At 38.0% G+C, this 20,496-nt stretch overlaps 1 protein-coding gene across 1 annotated transcript in view; it reads left to right on the forward strand.

Moving 5' to 3' along the window:
- Positions 1-20,496, forward strand: part of ADGRG6 (adhesion G protein-coupled receptor G6) — a 108,858-nt gene that overhangs the window by 39,411 nt on the left and 48,951 nt on the right. The window contains exons 3-6 of the mRNA XM_077782146.1: positions 1,355-1,696; positions 7,256-7,876; positions 12,563-12,631; positions 15,693-15,776. Coding sequence (XP_077638272.1) covers positions 1,355-1,696; positions 7,256-7,876; positions 12,563-12,631; positions 15,693-15,776 — 1,116 coding nt within the window. The remainder of the gene's footprint in view (positions 1-1,354; positions 1,697-7,255; positions 7,877-12,562; positions 12,632-15,692; positions 15,777-20,496) is intronic.

A 20,496-nucleotide genomic window follows, 5' to 3' on the forward strand; every position in this document is an offset into this window, starting at 1 on the left:
CCAAGTGTAACCAGCCTTCATTTGGCTCTGAGAGCCCAAACAGTCTCTTTACCTCACTGGGGACACATGAATTTGTGCTTTGCAAATAAAAATTATAAAAACTATGTAAAATATACCTCTCAATTCTAGCTGCAGATGTAAACTGCATTTTTGGCATTCAACTTCACAGAGTCAGTGTTCACTTGTTCAGGCCAAACACCATTTAAATGTAACTGAAAAATATCAGGACCCTGTCTGCAAAGAAACATCAAGGACTCTTTGGAGGAATTAGTTCCATTTATTCTTATTTTATAACTGTTCTGTATGTAATTTACACTCAACAACTTTTTAAGTTGTTTTTAGTTTGGGCAACTAGTAATGCATGTTTTTTCATCCTTGTAAGATTTGACACAGGGTTGTGGCTTGATGAAATGTTTGCAAAGTAATTCAGCATAAATGGGCCATTTAGTTTCTTTGGTTATCTCTTGGTGATATTCAGTTCTCATCTATTTTGTTCAGTGCTGCTTTGGCAAATTGTTACAGATTTTAGCAGCAAGCAGTTCACAGTAATTATATCATATAATACACTAAGCAAATATATGATAAATGAGCAAATGTTAACCAAATAAGAAATGCAACCCTGGGGACTAACTGGGCTTGAAATTCTCAAGGGTAAACACAGCAGGTGAGCAAAGGAGTATGACAAATAGGGTAAGAATTTCTTAAAGCCTGACTGCCACAAATATGGCAATGGAGCTGAGTCAGCATGGGAAGGACACAGTAATTTACTGTTGAATCAAAAGCCAGTAGCTCACTGCTACCCTTCTGGGTGTTGTGGAATGCATCAGCTGAAAATGAAGATGACTAACCTTCAGGTACTTCTGCTTCTGCTGCTCTTCAGGCCAACTCTTGTTGCTCCTTTCCAGGGACACTACTCTGGAAACAGCAGCATGTCATAGAGCTGTTGGGAGAACCTACAGTCAGCATCAGACCAGCAGCCAAAAAATCTGAATGATACCAGTCATCTTTTTGGAAGTTGCAGTTTTACAATTTGCCTTTCTGAATTGAAAAACATTGCTTTCACTTTATCAGGCCAATATATATGGTAAATATATATATGTATATCATGTGCACAAATTATTGTTTAGCAATATAATTTATATTTCTTTGCTATAGGATTTCTTACATAAAATATGCTTTTGCTATCCTACTCCTCCAACATTTTCCCCACAAGAAACAAGGCCTTTTTCTGCCTTTCTTCCTCCCATCTCTATTTGCCTGTATAGATGTACATTTAGTTCTTGTGCTGATTGTTACTTTATTCTTAAGTTATGTCTCTGCCTGACCTCCAGCTTTTCTGTGTTTTCATTGTCAGCTCACGGATGCTATGACTGTAGGACTGTGCTAACTGACCCCTCTGGAGTTTTCACTTCACCATGCTTCCCCAGTGACTATCCCAACAGCCAAGCGTGCAAGTGGATCATCCGAGCACCTCATGGATTTATCATACAGCTAACATTTATTGATTTCGACATTGAAGAAGCTCCGGGCTGCATTTATGATTCACTGACATTAGACAATGGAGAAAGCCCAATGAACCTTTGTGGCATCACTGCCAAAGGATTATCCTATAATTCCACTGGAAATGAGATGATTGTGTCATTTAAAAGCGACTTCAGTATCCAAAAGAAAGGTTTTAATGCCAGCTATGTACGAAGTAAGTAAGTCCAAAGCATTTCATCCCTTTATAGATGTTACAAGGAAATGTCCTATAAGGATTATAATCACACTTCCCAAAGGAGCCAAGTCCTCCATGAGAAGAGACTGGATGAGTGAGGCTGCACTTTACAGGGTTATCTTGTGTCTTTTATTAGCTAATTTATTTTTCTTTGGATCAAAATTTTTTTATTCCAGGACATGACAAGAAGTGTGTTAGAAAAACTTTTTACATGCAAAGATTTTAGGCCTAACAATTCTCTCCCTGCCAATTTTTGCTGGAGGATTCAGAAGCAGGATAGGTGTCTTCTGGGTCAGCACACCTGCAGAGGGACATAGAAACTTAAAGGAGAGCATGAGGGGCAACTTAGTTGAGCCAGAAAGGTCAGCCTGGACCTCTGGCCCAGTGTAACTCCCAGCAGTGGGGAGAAGTTATTGCAGAAAGCAGAACTTCTCAGAGTTCATCCAGCCTCTGGAACAAACTCCCAGGGATGAGCTGATACTGCAGAATGGCTACCTGTCATTCCAGTTCCATGACCTTTCTTTCCCTTCCCTAAATATATAACAATGGTTTTAAAGGTTTTAAAAAGATGCTCATGCTTTTTTCCCTAGAAGGTAAGCATACAAATAATTTCTGATTAGAGCATTAATTAGAATTAATTAGACAGTAAAGGCAGTGAGGTAATGAAAGACATTCAGGACAGTCACTGACAGGCCCCGTGTGTGGCTCACTATTCATTCCACTTCAGGGTTATAGCTTACAGTTGCATGCTCTCAGTAGACTTCCTTTTTATAGTGGTTGCACACCTTTAACTGAATACTAGTACTGCATTTATCTTTATATTGTTGTAGTACAGTGATGTTCTGCAGGTTAGCTTGGTATAAAAAACAGAGCAGGGAAGTTTGGCAGTTCTGTCTTTAGTCACAAGTACATCTTCCTCATGGTTGTTTTAAAATATTTATTACGCATTTCATATATTTTAAAATAATTAAGATAGTACATCCCAGGAATCATAAGACAATAGTAGGCATGATTACATCATCAAAATCTGTTGCAGTCCTGAAAAGAAAAAAGGTAGCATCACAGAGAAGCTAAAAATACTTCTCTCTACTGAGGTCCTTTTATGCTGACAAAAATATATAGTAATAATTGTAGGAACATCTGTTTTCTTATGAAAGTCAAAGCAAATTTTCTGAAAGGCTTCTCTATTTGAAATTAACAAAACTCTTGCTGTATTGTAAGACGTTGGAAAATCAAATAGATCACAAAAAATCATATACAGTCAAATTATGCAAAATATTTAATATTTTAATGTTTAAGTATCACTGTAAGAGATGAGTTACAATTGGAATTAAAAGATGAAATGTTGACCTCAGCTGTGTTCAATAAGGAAAGGAGAGGTGTACGAACATGGGCAGAGAACACTGTGTGTATATACCCACAGATATGTATTATAATGGAAGCAAGAGTATTGCCTCCAAATTGAATAGTACATTATGCTCATGGATAGCACCATCAAAATTAAATAGTCTTGGAAGACAGCCTTTTATTTTGAAAAAGAAGGCTATTCTCCAATAGGAGTAAAAGTATTGAAGACATTCACCAGTGACTTATATTTTAATATTTTGCATATATATTAGTTCAGAAGCTCTGTGTTAAGCTGTGCTGTTAAGCACCTAGTTTGAGACTGACTTCATTTGGTTTCATTACTCCATGTGTAACTTTCACTTGACCTCTTGATTTTGACTGTGGATGCTGGGAGAGCTGTCTGCATTCTTCTAGGGAAAATTATTACTATCTTTTACTTATTGCTCATAGTTGTGCAATTGAGTTACTTTCAGATCATAGTTACAGACCAAGATTATAATAAAACTTAACTTGGAAATGGATACAGAGCAAGGTCTGGGAAAAGGTATCAAAATGTACTGCTTTCCTTTCAAGTTATAAATGCATGTGGAAAATAGTACATCAATATGCACACACACTGAAATGACAACACATCCACATGTCAGATGCCTGTACTATGCTCTGCTATGCTTGCAAAGAGTTTCCAAAGCCATCCAAAAGATTGCATGCCCCTTCACTTCATGTCGTGTGAAAATTTGCACACGCCCTCACTTCACATGAAGCTTCAAAGCTTGTAGTTCAAACTGACACCATCTTTGACTACTAACAACGTGATACGGCAGCAAAAGCATTAATTTCTCCCAGAAATAGGGGGATGCTGTTATATTTTTTCTATTTCTAAGAAATTATATTTTTTATATAATAATAAAATTGTTCCACTTTGAATTTCACAAAGTAATGCAAAACTGGAAAGTAAAAGGCCATTCAAAGACACAATTTACTATCTAGAAATGTAGTTTACAAAGACATTAGTGATACAAGCATCCTAATATGCAGTATGTACACAAGACAAAATACATGTGAGGAAAGACAGACATAAGAGAGTGAGTTGTAGGAGAGAATTAGCAGGGGAATAGAACAGCTTTTGTGTGACTGCTCAGTTTTATGTAAGTTTCAAACTGAGTTTTGCAGAGTCCCGTTGTCCGTATCAAATTGGCCACCCACACAAATGTTTGTTTCCTGCCTGCCACCTCCTACAACACACAATAGCAGATGGACAGGCCATATCCTCAGCTGCAGTAAACCAATCTAGTTTTGCCAGTCTTAGGGGAATTATGTCAATTTGCACAGCTGAGGATCTGTCATAGTAAATAATTTCCTAGTAATGCTTAACTGTAAGTAATAACTCCATCAGACAGTAGAAGTCAGTTCCCAAAAGGGGAGGAAGGAGAGCAAACAGACCTGTGTTAGTACAGCAGTGCTTGAGGCAATTTAGCATACAGTTAAACAGGACTGAAGTGGCCCAGATTAAAAGCACAATTCACTGAGGTAGTAACAAAACACTGCCAAACATACTTGGTATGTGGACACTTGCGGACCTCATTAAATTTTGACACATTTCTACCAGCATCAGTGACAGGGAAGGTGAAAGCAGGGGAGCTAGAAACAGCATAAGGCACTCCTTAAGCACCAGACTATACTGAAAAGCCCATCAGCTGGCAGGAGACCAGTGTGCCCTGCTTGTAAAGGGCTTGGAAAACAGAGCCTAAGGGCTCCTGGCTTGCTTATGTTTGAAGGGGTGTATGAGACATGAGACAGTGAGACGCAGGTAAGGTAGAGGTTTGTGCCTTCTTTGTAAGAAAATGTGTCAAAAAAAACCCAAGCCCATTTAAATCCAGTGATCACAGAACAGTCTGAGTTGGAAGGGACCCAGAAGAATAACGAAGTTCAGCTATGGAGTGAATGGCCCATACAGGGATCAAACCCACAATCCTGGCATTATTTGCACCATCTTCTAACCAACTGAGCTAATCTCAGGATCCTCCTAAGAAAAAAAAATAGCATCATTCTGAAAGTATTCTGAAACACCTGGATGAGTATTCCAAAAATATATGTATATTCTTCCTCAGAGAATAAGTTTTCCTGATACTAACATTTAAATTCATCAATGTGGTGACTGACTGTGCAGCAGCAACCAGGAAAGAAATCTGCACTTAATATTGATGGCAGCATTCAGTTTTCTCCATGTGGACAAAATACTTGTCAGTTTTGTGTTTTCAGTATATGGGAAAGATGCCAGTGGTTAAATCTGTATGATGAATAGAGCAAAACTGAGTAGACTTCTTCAGCAGAGGAGGAAAATCCTTTCCATTTATTTATATTTCTGTACTGTTTAAATGGGACCAGGTGGTCCATAACTTTTCTGGCCACCTGGTCTGGACAGTACTCATGTGAATAAGCTTTCTTCTTTTTTGAGTCATGCATCCTTATGCTTCTTCTGGAACACTTTCCATGTTACGTAAAGGAGCTTACAGTATAATTAACCCGCTAAAAAAATGCTCCTGTTTTCAATGGAGAGTTGAACGCATTTTCTATCTATAAAATTGTTACAGCATGCTTTTTCCCTTGGGAAGAAAAAATAAATCTATGAAGTATATCCAGTAACTATAAAAGCCCAGTATTTTTCTCTCTTCCCTCCCATTATGCAGTTGCTGGGTTGGCAGATAATATGCAATGCTTTATGTTATTTTACTATGTAATACATTGGTCGAATTATGTTCTTGTGTATATCCAAATATGGTAGTTTGGAGCTCAGAGTCTTTGCAAGCAGCTGGCAAAGGGAATTTGCAGTACCACAGACAATACAGAATTCTTATACACCATCTATATGTGTCTTTCCTGGGTATGGCGTGACAGTCACCCATCCCTCATGTCTCACACTGTCATGTTTGAAAGGGTTTTATTTAAATCTGAGAAGAGAATAGTTGTAGTATTAGTATAAGTGTTGTGACATCACTGATAAATCCCAGCGGAGACTGGGAATTAACTACTGTGGCAGTTATTCTTCACCTTCTTCAAGAAACAGTTTCACTTCCAGCATATACACTGTGAAAATGTTTAAGAGGTAGCAGACATTTGCGGGAGATAGGGGTCTGAGGCAGAACTGAGGAGCCAGAAGTAAAACCGAGGCCTGTTGCAGTCTGACACCTTTGCATGTCTGGTAGCCGGAAACTTTTCTGTGGAGAAATTTGCTGGAAGAATTGTGCTGCCATATATGTGACAATAAAACTGAGCATATTAACATTCTCTTTTGAAAAATAATGTTCTCCGAAATACAGTGAACAGAATTGTCATTCATGTACTCATGGGGAAAAAGTATGTATCATGTGGTACTTTCTCATTTCATGGCTGTCATTTTGCTCATGCAAATAAGTATACTTAGGAACAATTAGAGCAATTCTGCCTAAATTCCCTTACAGCAATACATAATTTGCTGTAGGACTAGAAATTTCTGGATACTTGTGCGAAGTCCAAAACTGCTGACCCAATTGTTAGTAAATAGGAAACAGCTTGGATAGAAATATTCATGAGCACACGATTGCAGTATTTGATCAGAAAGCTGTTGGGGACAAAATGAGATGATGCCTAATGCTGTAGAGAAATACCCATTCACTGAATTCAGCAACAAAAGGCTTCAGTTTGCCAAGGAATGTAATGGGGTCTTTCTTCTGTTGCAATATTTAAAAGAAGGAAGGCCTGAACTTCACTGGTGTAATGCAGTCATACAGACAAGTAATTAAAATATATCTTAAAAGCAAGTTTTGTACTGTGTTTTTCAAATAACTGGTTTATTCCATTGCTTAATGCATCCTTACTAGATGAATGAGAAGTAATTTTCATTAAGTGAGCTGAAGCAGAGTTGGAGGTCAGTAGGTAGTATGTCCTAATATTGCTCTTAACGCAACTTAGGGAGTTAACTGGGTGTCACACAGCATTCTCTATGGCATTGAAAAGATTGCTGCATATTTTCAGCTGAGTGCACTCCCAAGTCAAATTCCCCTTGGTGTGCACTGCTGGTATATTACATTGATAAAAATGACCTGATGAATGTTTGATTTAATGAATGTTGCTTCAACCCCTGCTGCCAGTCTGCCTATATTCCTATATGATGAAATTTTTTAAAATAGTTTATGTATCTGCTCTTGGTTCTAGTTGCTGTGTCTCTGAGGAATCAGAAAGTCATCATTCCCCAGGTTCCTGACATCGATGCTGTGTCTGTGGCAGAGACCATCTCAGTGCCAGAGCTTAGACAGTTTACACTGTGCTTTGAAGCAACCAAGGGCAACAGTGATGACAACGATGACTGGAAGGTTTTCTCCTACACTGATGCATTGTTGAGAGAGGTCTTCAGTTTTGGGAAGACCACAAAAGGCCATTTTCTGTCTATCTCAGGCACACAGTGTATCCTTAAGAATGCATTGCCCCGAAATGCAGAGTTTTTCACAGGAACCTTTCAACAGCTCTGTGTTGTATGGGACAGCTTGTCGGGCTCTATAGGTATATATGCCAAAAGCACCTATCATGTGGTGGACTGTCCAGAGGTCTTTGACAAAGTTATCCCTGGAAATGGGAGGCTGGTGCTGGGCTCTAGCAGCAATGAAGTGAGCTCTCTAAATGGGGACATTTACAACTTCCGCCTCTGGAATTTCACCATGAATGCGCAAACACTGGCCAACCTCAGCTGCGATGTGAAAGGAAACATTGTAGACTGGGAAAATGAATTCTGGAGTATTCCAACTTCAGCGCTGAAAGCAGAAAACAATTTGAGTTGCGGTGAGTATGCCTTGCCAAAACTTTTTTGCTTTTTCTCCCCCCCCCCACTCTTCTGTATTGTGCTGAACATACCACATACCAAGATGGAAAAAAATGAGAACACTCCCATGGAAGAAAAACAGCAAGGTATTACCTTTATTACAGTTTAGCCTGACTCTTACTATACAGAGGCTTTGAAAGGGTATGGAGTTGATTCCTTAAAGGAAAGGAACAAGCCTCCTAAGTGTATTAAGTTGCTGCTGGAAAAGATCTGCAGATCAAAAATTTCCTAAACACTCTTATTGGCTCATACAAAAGGGGGATAATGGCAAGTACCTACTAGCCTCAAATAAGATTACTGTGGTCTCTGGAGAAGAAAATATATATTAGCTAATTAATTACCAAATGTTTTGGTACCTGCCCTTTGGCCCTTTGATTAGCCAGAGGAGCCCATATGTTGTATATGCAGAGCCAGCAAAAGCAATGACAAAAGCATAGGTGACAGGAAACTAGAATAAAATATTAAATTGAAAGAGGTGTACAGGAAGGAAGAGTTTGAGATCAAAATCATAATATTTTTTCTTCATAATGACATATTATTCGTCCTTTTTTTTTAACTGGTACTTACTGAAGGCGTTTTTTCCTGTAGATTACTCCAGAAGATAAATTTCAATACATTTACCAACCTATTCTTATTTTATGGCTCAGACACTTGATTTACATAAATGTCCTGGAGTATTTTTTTGTGTATTTGACAGAGCATCTGTCAGCATTCTGAGAATCCTTAGATGAGAAGAGAAGCTGCCATCACTAAGGCATTCTATTTTGTATCTAATAGTTCTTGAAGGATTAAGGTGGCTAAAAAAGTTGCTTTGCTACTTTATTGTACTCTTATCAAAGTATTGTATATTCATTCACAGCTTAGAACTACTGAGAAAGATCTCAACATGCCTCTGCTAAAAAAACATTAAGCAACACCTGTATGAAACCACAAACACCTCAGTACCTTCACCTTTCTACCAGAACAAAGAAAAGGCTGATCTGACCACAAGTGATGAACAAAAACATTTTTTCTAGACAAAAAAGTTGTTTCTATTTCATCAGTATAAACTGATATGGTAGAGAATAACTTCCCAAAAAATCGCTGGGACACCAAATCTTGCGCTGTTACACCATGATGTCTACCATAACACTTTTACCAAGCAACCTATCTCTGTAAAAGCTACAATCTCATTTAATTTTGACTGGAGTAGGAGTCTTGTTCTTCTTTCTGCTAAAGAATGTACAATCCTAAGTTATAAATATAATAACACAGCTGTGATATTATAGATAGAATTTTTTTCATTCCACAAGTTTATTCCCTGGGATGTGAGTTATCAGTAGTTTTCCTGCAGCAGAACATTGTTTAAGAAAAAATATGTTAGTGTTCCTACTTCAGGCTCAGTATCTATTCAAGTAATTTAAAATATATCTACATATAAATGTTGTTGTCTCTAAATAAGCCTATGAGGAAACTGACTCACTAGCCAGTCTTTTTATTTCCTTGACATGAAATCATCCTCTGTGATCTAGGCTTTTCTGAGCCATAATATTCCTAAAAGAAAATTCTGGGTGCAGTGCCATTTCAGAGATGGTTACTAATCCCAGAGATTAAATTGTTAGAATTGTCTTCCCTTCCTCCTCTCAAGTAAAAGCCTTCTTTGTAAAATCAGCCTTCAACAGGAGAGTTGATGAGTCAGGCTATCAACCATGAATAAACCACTGACACTGGGGAGCTGACTCTGATTAGGCTTCATTTAACAGCAGTGAAAGGATTTATGCAGAAAATAGTTTTTCACACAGCTCCAATAATGCTTCACCAGGAAGTGGCCTGTAACTTTAAAAAAAAGCAAACCAAGCATTTAGCAGTGATCTCAACATATCTTTGCCTGAACAGTGCTTACATTTTCAAGGGGTATTATTTTTATGGTTTTTCAGACAAAGCTTTTACAAGTAGATTTATGAGGCATAAAACACCAGCAAATTGTTTCAGATAATCATTTCATGGTTTTACTTTTTGTTAGTTTATTCTTTAGACTAATGTTTCCACAGCTGCACAGTTGTGGTGGGATGTTTGCATAAGACTTGACAGAATTCTGTTTTTATTGCCATACCTTTGTGCAGATTGCATGTAAAGGTATGCATTCACAGCCTAGGTATCCAGACTTATTTTAAAACAAGTAACCTAGGTAATGATAGAAATATGGCTATTGCCCACCAGTTCAGAGTTCAGTGCAGGCAAATTTAGGAGCATTTAATCAATTTCTGATTCTGATTCTGAAGCCTCCACTGGCTACAGCTATGGCAGAATATGATCTACTCATTTTAAGGGTAACAAGGCCACATATCAGTCCATGCCTGCAATTGTTTTGGTTTTTTTTCTCATGTGCATTTAATGAGTTCTTCATTCCCAAGTCCAAAGGAATCCTTAATTTCACTCTCAGATTTAACTCAGTGTGGGATGTGTCTGCCTTATAGGCAGCTGGCCAATGATTCGGGCTAAGATAATTGCCCTCAGTGCTGTTTATGAATAGTGGAATCAAAAGGCTATTCCACAGGTCAATGCTTTTCATCCTGGAAGAGATGTCTCAGTGAAGTCAAAGTTATTTTGCTGTAGGAGTGTCTGTTCCTCTCCACTGACTATAACCTCTAGCATAACAAGCAGATATTGATGTCTGAGTTTTAGACATCTGATGGGAAATGTATCACACACAATGTGTCTGTAACATAGGTTCATGGGGTCACAAGTCCTGTCAGCAAACCTGCTCCAGAATGGGCTCCTGTCTTCATTGGTCCACAGCTACTGCCAGGAGTCTTCTCCAGTGCCAGTTTTCCATGGGGTAACAGCCTCCTTCAGGCATCCACCAGTTATAGCATGTGGTCCTCCACAGGCTGCAGGTGGATCTCTGCTCCACCATGGACCTCCATGGGCTGCAGAGGCACAGCTGCCTCACCATGATCTGCACCACGGGCTACAGGGGAATCTGAGCTCAGGCACCTGGAGCACCTCCTGCCCCTCCTTCCTCACTGGCCTTGGTGTCTGTGGAATTTTGCTCTCACACATTCTCGCTCCTCTCTTGGCTGCAATTGCTGCTGTGCAGTAACTTTCCCCCCTTTTAAAATCCATTATCCCAGAGACACTACCATTGCTGCTTACAGGCTCAGCCTTGGCCAACATATCCATCTTGGAGCTGGCTGGCATTGGCTCCTTTGGACATAGGGAAAGCTTCTGTGAGAGGCTTCTTAGAGAACTACTCCTGTAACCCCCTTGCTGCCAAACACTTGCCATGTAAACTCAATGCAGTAGTCTTCTGACTTAAATGTTTTGTAAATTTGGATTTTATTTTTTTTTTTTTAGTTTCACCAAATAAAATCACAATCTTGTTTTAAATATTCAGTGAAGAAAATATGAACATCCACAGTATTTCCAGCCGAGTCTCAGGTCATCTTTTGATGTTACACAACAGGGATGAAACAGAGTAGTTTAGATATTGACTGTTTAATATTAATGAATTTTTTTTGGGAGAAAAAGCCCACCTCATGCAGGGGATAGTACACTCACTTAGAACATCCTTCCTGGAGTTCATAAGAAGTGTACCAAGAAAGTGAATTTGCCTCTATCTCTTAAAATCAGTGAAATTTAATATTTGTTGAGGATCATTTAATATTTGTTGTTTTAATTACGCCCTATATTTGTTGACAATACAGGTAGAGGTATCTGTGTCATGATACAATTTCTGTGTCAAAGCTCCATGCTTCATTTGTTCTTGCATCACAGGAAATATTTTCTTAGCTATCTTTACAAGCTGATGGGTGGTGGCTACTTAATTTTACGGACGGATAGTGTGTCTCATGAGAAAACCTCATTGAGTCAATATGATTCTGAAGTGGTAAAGCAAAACAAAAAAGGGCAAAGCTCCTAGTGGGTTCACATCTTGCCAGAGCTCTATGGTCCCATTATGTTCAACACAGTGTGCAAAGGCAGCTGTACCTTCAGCTGAACCTCTGGGATACATGAAGTGTAATTAATGCAGTTGCACCAATTCTTCTTCTGTAGCCATTCTTACGTGCCTTGGTTTTGTCTCCAGATCATCAAAGTGTAATGCCTGTTGTTATGAATAATTCTGTAGAGGTACAGACTTATAACATTATCTGTTTATAAGTCATGCATACCAGCATATTAATCACACCCTTGCCCTGGGCAGAGAAGCAAGTTTAATCACCTTTTATCTGGTTGGTGTCTGTCCCAGGCAGATTACTCACAAGCGTGTGCTGGGTAGCCAGTGCTGCAGCAGCAGAGCGTGGTCACTCCTCCAAGGCACATGTTGTTATGAAAAATCACATAAATCCCGTGGCCACACTGACCCCTTTGCTTAAACCCAGTTTACAGAGTACACAGAAGCTGAATTCCTGTAATGTGATGTTATTTAGTGAAAGCTAAGAAAACCACAGGAGGATACGTAAGTGACTCTAACTTGCAAGTCAGCAGGGTTTTCAAGGATCCCCAAGCTGCAACAGAAACTGAAAACTTTTAAGTCTTATAGGCAAATGGCAGTGTCAGTTTTGCCCCGAGAGAAATTAGAAAGAGGAATGTGTCACTGTGCAATATAATGTGTTTTAGGCCCAGTAACTAACCCTTTCTAAATTATTTGATTTCTCCTTTTAAAGGCTCATATCTAATTCCCTCTTCTTCAATTGAACCAACCAGTTGTGCAAACCTCGGAAGCCTTTGCCAAGGTAAGAAACCCAGATCCTTCTCACAGGTTCATCTTTGGGAAATCTTTATTTGCCTCAGGGTTTTATTCCATTTCTTTTTTATTATCATTTATAAAAGGGTGAGCAGCAATAAAAAATAGCAAGAAAAGGAATTCTTTAGTCTCATCAAGCATGTGGGTGTCCTGTTCGTACAATATGTGGAAAAAATGTGAGCACTCCCTTGATAATAAATTTTCCAAATAGTCTCAGTTATATCAAAGCTGAATTAGCTGACTACCTTTATTTCTTTGTCCACCTCTTTTCTTCCTGTACATTTTCACAGTAAAATATTAACCAGTATAAGTAGTAAGTAAATATGTAAAAAAAAAAAAAAAAAAAAAAGAGCAGATGTAAATAAAGAAGCTAGCTTTTATCCAGGTTTTTTTTCAGTAAGATATTTTGAGGCTAGGTACTTTGAGATTAGCAGGTATAAAATAAGTACCATCAAACTTCAAAATTCAGCAGCTTTTAGAGAAAGAAACACATGCTATGGCACTTAGTGATGGATTAATAATGTAAAAATCACCACATATAAAAATTCATTAAGTGTTTTTAAAAGTCAGTTCAGTTGAATGCAAGGAATGGGTGAACCCTACAGATTTCCATGTCACATGAATCAATAGGCATGCAAGGATGGTTAATTGGTACTGTTCTGCTCACATGCTGAAGTTCCATAAAAAGTGCTTGATGAGCAACATTAACCTGTTTCCACAATGCCTTCCTTCATGAACCCAGGCCTTCCAACGTGTTGGCATGCTATGTTAAACTTTAATTACAGCAGCAACTGCAGCAAAAATATCTAGCTTTGTAACCTCTTTCTACATGAATGGTGGAAGAAGGAGTGAATAAAATATAAGAGGAAAAGAAGAAGTCTCAAAACTATTTCAAAACAAATATTTTCAAGTAAATTTGATTTAGTTTAAAAATAAAAGGTAAAATGCACTCTACTTGGAAAGGCAATAAGAGATCTATGTCAGTTTTCAGTATGCTTTTCCCAGATGTTCATGAGGTAAATTTAGTTCAAGTTTTTGGAGCATATTGTACTAGTCTCCATGGGGAAAGTGAAATGCCATTAATGTCCATAATCAGATTTTAAACAGTAATTTTCAGACATGATATTCAGAAAGCAGAGTATGATCTAAATACTGCTCCTCAAATAGTTTGGGTAAATGATGCATCCACAATTATTCAATGTCAGTCTTTTTATATGTAAGGGGTATCACTGTATAAATATATCACTGTCAATTCTTTTGGAAGATCTCTGAGTGTTTTCCTCCCTTAAAATGGCATGGTATGGAAGGGAGAAAATGTCTTTCATGACATCAGATAATATGGCTGCAGAAATGGACACACTTTCAGCTGAACGAGCATGCTTTTCTGAAAACCTCATCCTTTGTCCCAGCTTTATTAACTTGTCTGGTAGATATTGCCTCTGATAAAAGATGCTGCCTTTAAAACTTGCCTTCTTAACTTCTTAGACCATCAATAAAGACTATGAGTATTTTCATGAAGGTAATACTCTTTCTTTAAAAAAGTATTTGGTAGTGTCCCTTGTTTCAGCTTGTCACTTTGGAATAAGATGCCAAATCAGCTTTGTCCCACTCATCACCATCATAATTATTGTCATAATAATGAAAATTATAAAAATATGTCTATTTGTCTATTTCTCTCAATGCCACAGGCTTTGTCTAAACTTAGAGGCCAGTTTGAATTCCTTTGTTTGTTGGGTGTTGTGCAATTACAACAGTAAAATTGTTTGTGGATGCCAGGTTATGTCAGCTATGTCTGATGAAAGAACTGATTTTTCCATTATGCTTAGTAAATATTTTTGTTCATTAGATGCCTTCTTTAGCAGCATTGGCTGCTAAGACCCAATATGTAAGAAACCTTGTAAATTATTCCTCAGACAATATTGCTCTGAAGTTTCATGGAAGAGCTTTTTTTCTATTTCTAGGTGTCATTTTATATGCTCACTTTCCCAGTTAGAATCTGTTTGTTCCAATGCCCAACTTTTTCTTCTCTTTCCCTAATTTTCTTGTCTCAGTGAAACCTGAGCATGAACCTGCTCCCTAAGCTGTGACAGGTTTGTGACTTTTGAATTCAAAAGGTTAGATAAATCAACCTAGCAAAACATAAAAAATGTGATTTCTTGCCCAAAATATAACTGCTTAACCTTCCTAGGTTGATTCTTGGTCAAAATCTTCCAAAGCCATGTAACACAGGGAGATTTTACCATATCAACCTTCAGATTTTAAATAAGGGTTTTCAAGAAAAAATCTGTCCGTGAATGGATTTGCATTCTCTGGGAGTTACTGAACAAAACTAAATTATTTTCCAAACCATTATTTGAAAATTCAGTGGCATGATTTTTGAATTCTTCTGGCACATATGCCCTCCCAGTCCATCATGGGGGAAATTTTCAGGTTTGGCTCCTCCTTCTAATTTTGAAAAGCATTCAGCTGGTTCTCCAGGATTTTGTGGAGTGACTCCTGTTGGTGTTAATGGGAACAGTACAGCTGAGTTTCTTCATAAAGCTTTCAAAATAGATATTTTACTTCACTATTCCAAGCCTGATCTCAATTCTCTTCTTTGTTTTGAGTTCAGTCGAGTTAAGTGAATCCTTGCATGAGTGCTTTAGTTTCTCATTTGTTTGTCATATTCAGTATTTAAGGAGAGGCAAAGATTCTTTTCACAAGCAACATACTAAGTGCGCTCATCTTAGAACTTACCCATTTTCTGGTCTTCACACAACCAAGGCTCTCATGAGAGGATTTTGAGTTTATGAAAAGAGTGCAGGACTGTGCAAAATTTGCACTGGCAAAATTCCCACTGAAGTCAGTGCAAGTGAGAATTGCAGGATTGGGTCCTCAGTTCATATCTATTCATCACTTTGTACAGAAAAAAATAATGTGTTTTTTTAACATTTGCGGCATTGTGTGTAGATGGTATCATTTTACATTGTCATGCATAGTTCCCATTTTGTCTTACCTTATTAACATTCATATTTCATTCAAGTTCACCTCTTTCTCATCTTTATTACCAGCTACTGTAAATGCTACTACTCCTACACCACCCACTGTCACCACTAACATGCCCGATACTAATAGAAACGATAAGCCAAACAATGGTAAGAAATCCTGTGTTACATTTTTCCTTGTACTGTGTCTAAAGCAAATTTGTTGTATTTTAAGGTGTGTTTTTCCTACCATCATAATGTCAAAGGTCATGTCTCAGTTCTGATCTCATTTACACTGAATAAGTCAGGATTAGCTCTCTGGACCATGTCAGAATGGTGTAACTGAGAACAGAACCAAACTCAGTGTTTATTTGTTTCATGTTTGCCTGGCTCTTCTGTGAAAGGGATTAACTTTGTGTCACCCATTGTATTTAAGGTGTGTGTAACCCATTGAATTGCAAAGAAAAAGGGAAGGGAGAGGGATGCTTAGAAAGGGTCTGAAAAGAACCCTGCTGTTGAAGGATTTCAAGGCTGCAGATCGTCAGACGTTGTGTAGCTCCCACTTGTACAGCCAGAGTGGTAGTAGGCTTGGATTGCCTGTTCCTCACTAGTTCCTCGCCATTCCTCAGGCACAGGAGCCAAGTGGAACCATTCCTATGGAGCAAAGCCACTTCCACTGAGTCAACAGAAATCTTTCCACTGACTTAAAGAAGAGCTGGATCAGACTTTACTAGGGAAAATGTTGACAGTATCAGATATAGTTTACTTTTCATTTAGAAAGATTAAGGGAAAAAATAAGGTAGTAAAGAACCTATTATTAGCACAGGAATATAGCCAGGATTTCTTTTGAGGCTTTCTCAAATTCTGTGATATCACTGTCTCCTAATGACTGAGCATCATTTTGTGAAGTGCTGCTAAAATATTTATTAGATTGTTAAAGTTGGTTGTTAAACACAGAGATAGATTTTGCCAATTTTCATCATAGGCTTAAATGTATACATTTTTTTTAAGATTTATTTTTTCAGTGTACTGCACAGAAATAAATTAGAATCTGGGTGGGGTTTGTGGTTTGGTTTTTGGTTTCTTTTTTTTTTTTTTTTTGGTTGGGTGTTTTTTTTCCCCAGTTCATCATTTTTTACTGTAGGATTTTAAACTCTTGGAGCATTTTTTCTCTTGGCAGATATTTCTTGTACATTGGCAATCAGGCAGTACAGTGCATAATGTGAAAGAATTTATCTGAATCCAGACTGTTTGGTTTTAATAAGCTGTAGAAGTAAGAAGAAAATATTTAAAATTTCTTCCAAGTAGTGTTTGCTTCTTTTTTGTGGAGCCACTCAAAAATGTTCACCATGAGCAGTTAACTCTGGTTTTTTTTTTTTTTTTTTTTGATGGCAGAATGAACTTAATCTTATTAATATTAGTATGAATAAAAAAGGGACAATTGAAGTCCTTTCTCTAGCTTTGAAAGTCCCAAGAAAAGGTAGAAACACTATGAAAATAAGCCAAGTTCACTTAGGTTAGAAGCAAATTAAACTTTCACTCAGCTAAAAGGCATCATTTTCCACTCTTGGTAAGTTGATTTTTAGACCAAGAACAGAGAGTTAAGTTACATATATTTTCTTGAATCCATTAACTATGTGGCTTGCTACACACAGACCTGCAGGAATTCAGACTTCCTGCTACAGTTATCTTCAGAATGAAGAGACATTCACCTGAATTTTCTCATTCACGACCACAGAGGCAGCAAGAATCTAAGATAGAAGGGATCAAAACAATAGGAATTATCTCAACCCCAATTATTTGGCCAGTGAAACAAAGGCCTCTGCATTTCAATAAAAATTCAGCTGATGATAACCCAGAGAGAAAAAACCCATACAGCTTGCTCCTTCCAACTTTGTCCATACCAGCTTCTTCTGAGGAGACCGGCAACAAAAACATGTCTGCTTTTACAGAAAACATCAACCTAGATAATACTGTAATGAATCAGTTGCCAAATGAAAATATTTTGAATTATTCTAGAAGTCCATTCCATGGTACTTCTGGTGCAGCAGATGCAGTTACAGAGCCGCCTGTGAATGCAGCAGTTCCTCTTCTTTGCAGCAGAAATCCCTGTACAGAGCTAGCAAGGACTTTGACAAGTAGGCTCCATCTTTCTGACTCTGAGCCATCATTCCACTCTCCTGTTAGCGGCAGCAGCAGCGGCACTGCGTACGAACACAAAAAAGAAACTCTGTGGATTTCATCCTCCAACAGCGACACAAACAATTTCATGCATACAAGCAATGTCTTGGAGCCTGTGAACTGGTGGAATGAGCCTGTATTTCATCACCATATCACTTCTGATATTCAACAAGACAGACATAATTTTCTTTCTAGCTTGTCAGTATCACCTCCAGATGAGAAGCCATTCCAAAAAAGTAGGTTAGATTTGTTAGACTTTGTACCTGAAATTTTTTACTTGGAAATTATAGAAGGCAATGCTGACAGAAAAACATTTTCCACACTATCAGCAAACAATGAATTTCAATTTAAAAAATCTGTGCACATTAAGGAGCATCACTCAGGAGACATTACATATTTAACCTCTGTGGAGATTCTACATGAAAAACCAACAAGTGTTTTTCAGAACATGAAAAAATTATACACAAAATTTATGCATGACAGACAGGTGACAAATTCAGTCCAAGGACACAGCAGAGAACTATTAACATTTTCATCATTTCTGGTAGAACCAGGCAGGACAAGCTCAGCATATAAGCATGTCGTAACAACCCTGCCTGTTTATCAACAGCTGTTGACTGACACATATTTGAAAAGTCATAGCATATTTATATCTAGTAGTAATTACTGGTCTCATTATTTACAGCATTCATTATACTTTCAAAATCCGAGTGAGACCCTCAGATATGGAGCACTGGAGAATAATTTGAATGCATTTCATGGTAGTAATGAAAATGAAGAGTCAGCTTTCTCCATATTAGAGTCAGAGAACATGAATCCAGTTGCTGACTCCTGGGACTCAGATTACTTGGATTTTCCAACAAAATACGTAGATATATCCCCCTCTTTAAAAGCAAGTTTCTGGACTGTTTCCCATCGTTTAAAAGAAGCATCTCAAGTGTTTTCTGGGGAGCCATCAGAAAATTTCTGTCTCTCATTTAATAAACTTCTTTCTTCCCCAACAGAGAGATTGTCCATTAGTTTATATGTTAAGTCTGACAGTATCTCTGAACCAACACCTGCTATTAGATTTTTAGGTCACAGAGCTGAAGAAATTAATTTTTCTACTCATGTATCAACTTTGGAAACACAAATCTTTAGTTCATTTGTTCCACACATTTCAAAGAGAATTTCAGAAAGTAATGGCCAGTCAATACCACAATTGCAGTCAACAATGAACTTTGCAAACCTATCTATGACTTCCAACAGTGAATTTTATTTTGATTTTCCTTTTCCTTCCCTGGAAGCACCTTACATTCAGTCCTCTATATGGGCACAGGTAAGCCCTTTTGATCAGGTGCTTGAAAATTCCTCAGATAGTTTGCACATGCAAATTCAAACTGACATAGTAAGTGATCAAACTGACATGACCTTCCTAAACAATAAGCATCAGCCTGTTTCTGTATTTCCAACATATTCAGGAACTCAGCCTTCTGGTTTAAGGAATAGCCGAGCTTCTATCTTGATTAGTACACCTGGGACTCAGATTACTTGGATAGTTAACGGTTTGATAAGCAGTACAAGAACACACAGAACACTGCAGTCTCAAAGTCTTCTGGAGAATGATGCTATAACAAATACCATTGATAAACCAAGAAGTAAAGTTCAAAAAGATGCAGGTATTTTTTTAAAAAGCATCAGTTCAACGAGTTCTGACTTTTTTCCAGTGTCTTTGGAATTAAGGCAATTTCTTCATTCAGACTCGAAATTCAGAGATAGTGTAGCCCCTAACAGCTATTCCACACCTCCACTCCCACAAAGTTTTCAGAACCACCTTGATACAATTTATCCAAGCCTGCTCCCTCAGTGGGATGTAGAAGAGTTAAACTTGCCAACAACAGAAACACCAAGAAATTATCTAACTGTTTCAGGACAAAACTCCATTGAAAATCAAGTGGATAGTTCAAGATACTCTCTTTGGGCAGTAAAACAAGAAATCATTGACAATAATAAAGACATAAGGGATTTTGCTGTTCTGACATCAACAAACCTACCGAGGCTTTCTGAATGGAATTCCGAAGGGGAGGTGCATGGACCCTTTAGCAGGAACAGAGAAGCAATATCTATCATTACTGCTAATGTCTCAGATTTTGAAAATGCTGATTATGGGCATCTTACGAATATCTCTTCTGTTCTGGAATCATCAAGAAGTTCAATAATTAATTATGTGGTACCTTTGCCATCTTCATATAGCCGAGTTTTTATTCAACACAAAGAGACCATCTCGACAGGCACTCTGACAACAGCTGCAGCAGCCACCCATCACTCTCTCATGCAGATCCAAACATCACCTTCTTCTGTGACGTACCATGAGTCATCAGTTTCAGCCCATGTTAATTCCTTGGCCAATTTACCATCTGGGACAAGCCAAAACAGCACCTCTTACCCACCACTGAAACAACTTGATAGCTCTGCTGCAGTCCTTTTGCCTTGTTTGTGTGACTTCTCCACTGAGCTGGGCTGCCTGTGTCGACCTGAGTTCCACTACAGTATGTCGAGCCACTAAGTTAGATGTAGAAAAAACCCCAGATCATCTTGTCTATTAGATATTCAGTTTGTAGACTAAATGTAGAAGTAGCTATCTTTTGTCCTTTAGATGTAGGACCATTTAACATATGAACATGCTTTGGAATAATAATACAATTACAGTAGAAGGGAATTTGTAACATCT

Source organism: Lonchura striata, chromosome 3 (genome assembly GCF_046129695.1).
Source record: "Lonchura striata isolate bLonStr1 chromosome 3, bLonStr1.mat, whole genome shotgun sequence".
NCBI classification, from domain to species: Eukaryota; Metazoa; Chordata; class Aves; order Passeriformes; family Estrildidae; genus Lonchura; species Lonchura striata.